The following is a 4,296-nucleotide window of genomic DNA, read 5'->3' as shown; positions in this document are numbered from 1 at the left end:
TGCGGCACCAGTTGGTGGACGGGGAGCCGCCGATCGTTCTGCAGTATGCGGATGACACGCTGATCATCATGCGCGCTTGTCCACACGCGGCGGCACGGCTCCGCTCCATGCTCGACGACTTCGCTGCGGCCACCGGCCTCGTCATCAACTATTCCAAGAGCACTCTGGTTCCGATGAGTGTCGATGACGACACCCTGGCCGTGGTCGTAGCGGCAGTTGGATGCAAGGTGGAGGGGTTCCCGCAAACCTATTTGGGCCTCCCTCTGTCGAGCTCCAAGCTGTCGCTCGCGGACTTCCACTTCATCATCGCCAAAGTGGATCGGTACCTAGTCGGCTGGCGTGCACGCCTGCTCTCTCCGGCTGGGCGGCTCGTGCTTATCAACGCAGTCTTGGATGCCCTCCCGTCATATGCTATGGGTGCGCTCAAGCTCCCCAAGAAGGTGGTCGCCGCGCTCGACTCCCTGTGCCGAGCTTTCCTGTGGAATGCTGCTGATCGCGCGTCTAGGGCGCAATGCCTCGTCGCTTGGGATCGGGTGTGCCGTGCGAAGGCAGAGGGCGGGCTGGGGGTCCGCGACCTTGCCTCCCAAAATGACTCACTCCTGCTGAAGGTCCTCCACAGACTCCACACTTTGCCCCTCTCCAGGTGGGCGTCGTGGGTCTGGGCGTCGCTCGGTGAGCGCCTACTCCTGGATGCGCATGGCCCCACGCTGGCCGGCGAGCATTGGGCTCACCTCCGGAGTCTCGTGCCTCTCTACCGATCGCTTTCCCAGGTCGTCGTTGGTGAAGGGCGTATGACCCCCTTTTGGGAGGATCACTGGCTGCCCTGTGGCCCCTTGCGATGTGCCTTACCGGCACTTGCTCCCACGCCTGCTCGGAGGTGTCGGTCTGGGCGGTCCGCACTCTTGGGCTCGACGCGGTCATGGTGCCGCGGCTCTCCGTCGCGGCCTCCCGGGAGCGCCTCCTCTTGCTCCCTCTCCTTGCGCAGAGGGGCGCCGGCGCGAGGGCTGAGGACCATCGGTCCCTGGTGCTGTGCGCGAAGCCGAAGGGGCAACTGGCCTCCAGTCAGGTCTATGGCCTCCTGCGCCTCGGCGGCGAGGTTGCTGAGAATGCCGCCTTCCTTTGGAGTTCCCGGGCACCCTCCAGAGTGAGGTTCTTTGCCTGGCTGCTTGCTCTTGAGCGGATCCATACCCGCGACAACCTGCTAAAAAGCACATCGTGGAGCCGCGCGATTTGGCCTGCCCTGAGTGCGGTGCTGCGCTCGAGACTCCTGATCACTTGATCTTTGAGTGCCCCTACGCTCAGGCGTTCTGGTGTGCCCTGCGTCTTTCCACTGCGGGAGCGACGGTCCGTGCCCTGCATCTCTTCGACGTCTCCGGGGCCGTCGGTGCGGCGTCGCCACATGCCTTCACCATGTTGTGCTGCTGGCATCTTTGGAAGCGAAGGAATGCGGTGGTATTCCGGCAGGAATCCCCCTCACTCATCGCTACGCTGAAGGCTTGCCGCGATGACGCTGTCCTCTGGCGTAGCCGGTTCCCCCCCCCCCCCCCCCCGACGAACGTGGCCACATTGACGTGTGGCTCGGTGTCCTGCATCTGTAAAAGTGTGTGTATGTGGGGTGTTTGTGTAGTTTAGGGGGACTGTTCCCCGTCCCCGCCCTCCTGCTGCTGTATTGCGCTGCCTAAACAGGCTCCATATATATATTCAGGTGCCCCCCCCCCCCCCCCTTTGAAAATTCAAAAAAAAAACGCTTATTTTGCAGTAACCTTGGATGATTCATCAATCATCACTGCACTCACCCAAACTCCTTTGCATCAGACGGAGCTTGCTCAGGGAATTAGCCCTACGTCTACCATTTCTCATCCATCTCGCCCCAAAATCTTTCAACACATGACCACGCGTCACTGTAATGATGCTATTCAGCCTCTCCATTTTGCATAGAGATCTCTTGTGCATATGCAACCGTCACGCCTCCGACACATTGCGGAATAGAGAACACAAAATCTGCAGGTTTCATTGGAGACAGTCCCTTCCTTTTCAGAAATAAGTCAACTCCTGATCCGAATTTCAAAGGCTAGCTGCCTCGCAGCACGAATTGATAAGAGAAATGCAAACTATAAACAACAGTGCAGAAATAAAATGAGAGCCAGAGCAAGCTATCTCCAACTTCAGAATGAGTATAAAATACAGAAGGAAGACGTAAAGAACCCCTTCCAGATGAAATCGAATAGTGAAAAACACAAAGGCAAGAATCAGATGTGGCACACAACCATAATTTGAACATTCATTAAGCAGATAAATTCCATCTTTGCCGAGTGTTATTCCCTAGCACTCGGCGAACTGTTTTAAAAAATAAATTCCAAATGTGGTACTTAGGTACTCAGTATAAATTTTGTTAAAAGTTTGAGCTTGGGAACTTAGGTTTTGTTTCTACCAAATGGTTGGTTTCAGTTGAGAATTTATTATTTATTTCCAACTGGAAATCACTTCATTCAGACAAATAAATTTTGTCTCTACAATGTTCATACTATAGCAGTGTTCCAAAATTTTGGGATTCCTCAGCCTTTGCATTCACAAGCCAGCGTTATACTCTGGAATTTGAAAGGGAGGATATCCATGCGTTGTGCATGAAAACAGTGCTATAAACATCTAATCTAATCTGTTTTTATCTCACGGAAAATCAAAAGAGCACTTTCGCTTCCTCTGTCGGCTATTTACGCTGATGCATAAACTGGGCAACATTTAGCAGATGATGAAACAAGAAACCAGTCTTGGGTAATGTGATTACTGGATAGAACTTTGAACAAAAGTGTCACGATTGCATATTCTTGCGCTAGAATAAAAGTGTCAAGATGGCTTGAACTGATAAGGTCAAGCAAGACCTGGACGCCACCAGATTCTGCAACTGTTAAAAGAGACTTTATTTCCTGCAGAAATCTTGCAACTAAGCATACAGTACTTCTACTTCCCTCGAAAAACTTGAGAAATTCTACTGGAATGTTGCAGTGTCAACTGAAAGTCTGAAATAACTCTCAGATTTGGTGCAAGAGAAATGCAGACAGATAACATAGCTCTTGTAATGATGTTATCACTATGCTATTCAGAGTCTCCTTTGTGCATATAGAACTGTCACACCTCCATCACATTGTGGAACAGAGAACACAAAAATCGGCATGTTCATCTGATTCAAAGCTAGTGGCCTCACAACACAACACGAACAGCACTACAAGAATCAACAGAAATACAAACTACAAATACAAGTACAAATTAAAAGGAGAACAAAGGCAAGCTCCATGCAACTTCAGAGGCAGCATCGGCAGAGACTGTTCGCTAAGGGAAAGGTACAAAGAAGAAAAATGAAGTATTTCATGGCCATCCCATGAACCCCTTCCAGATGAAACCGAGTAGTAAAACACACACAGCAAGAAGAATCTGATGTGACACACAATATTTCTTCAAGCGGCAAAAATATTCATTAACCAGTCCTATGAATATTTCTTCAGACCCACAAGCAGCACAAGATTACACATTCAGAACACAATCTTGCAGCTAACTACATACAGAGTCCAACGGATTGAGAAACGAGGATGAAGCCTAGGAGGAGGTGAACTTGGTGACGGCCTTGGTGCCCTCGGAGACGGCGTGCTTGGCGAGCTCGCCAGGGAGGACGAGGCGGACGGAGGTCTGGATCTCCCTTGACGTGATGGTGGGCTTCTTGTTGTAGCGGGCGAGCTTGGCCGACTCCCCGGCGAGCTTCTCGAAGATGTCGCTGATGAAGGAGTTCATGATGGACATGGCCTTGGAGGAGATGCCGATGTCCGGGTGCACCTGTTTGAGCACCTTGAAGATGTAGATCTTGTACGTCTCCACGCTCTTCTTGGCCTTCTTCTTCCCCTTCTTCTCGCCGCCCTCCTTGGACGCCGGCGGCCGCTTCTCGGCCTTGGTCTTCTTCGCCGTCGTGGTCTTCTCGGCCTTCTCCGCCACCGGCTTCTTCTCCGCCTTGGGCGCCATGGGAGCTGAGGCTGATGATTCGAGGGTGTGGGGAGATGAGTTTGGATCGACGGTGAACGGAGGGAGCGGCGAGATTTATGTAGGAAACTGGATGGAGGAAGGAGGCGGGCTGTGGTTGGTGGAGAGGCTGGTGCCTCGGATCGATGCCGTGGAGCGGTTTCAGCCGTCGGCTGATGTTTGGGGTGGACGGCCCGGATGCGCTTTGGCGCGGATCGGTGACGTGGCTGAAACGTGAACGATCCTGGCCATGCATGTACCAGTACACACATCGTACCGTCAGTTGATATT

General features: G+C 52.5%; 1 protein-coding gene across 1 annotated transcript; it reads right to left on the bottom strand.

Moving 5' to 3' along the window:
• Positions 1-3,430: 3,430 nt before the first annotated feature.
• On the bottom strand, positions 3,431-4,066 carry LOC123130072 (histone H2B.3-like). The gene has a single exon (XM_044550028.1). The coding sequence runs from the start codon at positions 4,006-4,008 to the stop codon at positions 3,592-3,594; it is 417 nt and encodes a 138-aa protein (XP_044405963.1). The 5' UTR covers positions 4,009-4,066; the 3' UTR covers positions 3,431-3,591.
• Between the last annotated feature and the right edge of the window lie 230 nt (positions 4,067-4,296).

Source organism: Triticum aestivum, chromosome 6A, assembly GCF_018294505.1.
Source record: "Triticum aestivum cultivar Chinese Spring chromosome 6A, IWGSC CS RefSeq v2.1, whole genome shotgun sequence".
Classification (NCBI taxonomy): Eukaryota; Viridiplantae; Streptophyta; class Magnoliopsida; order Poales; family Poaceae; genus Triticum; species Triticum aestivum.
This window is presented reverse-complemented; position numbering and strand designations above follow the sequence as displayed.

Excerpts from the sequence above, each read along its gene's own strand:
- LOC123130072 (XM_044550028.1), bottom strand. The coding sequence starts at position 4,008 with ATGGCGCCCAAGGCGGAGAAGAAGCCGGTGGCGGAGAAGGCCGAGAAG.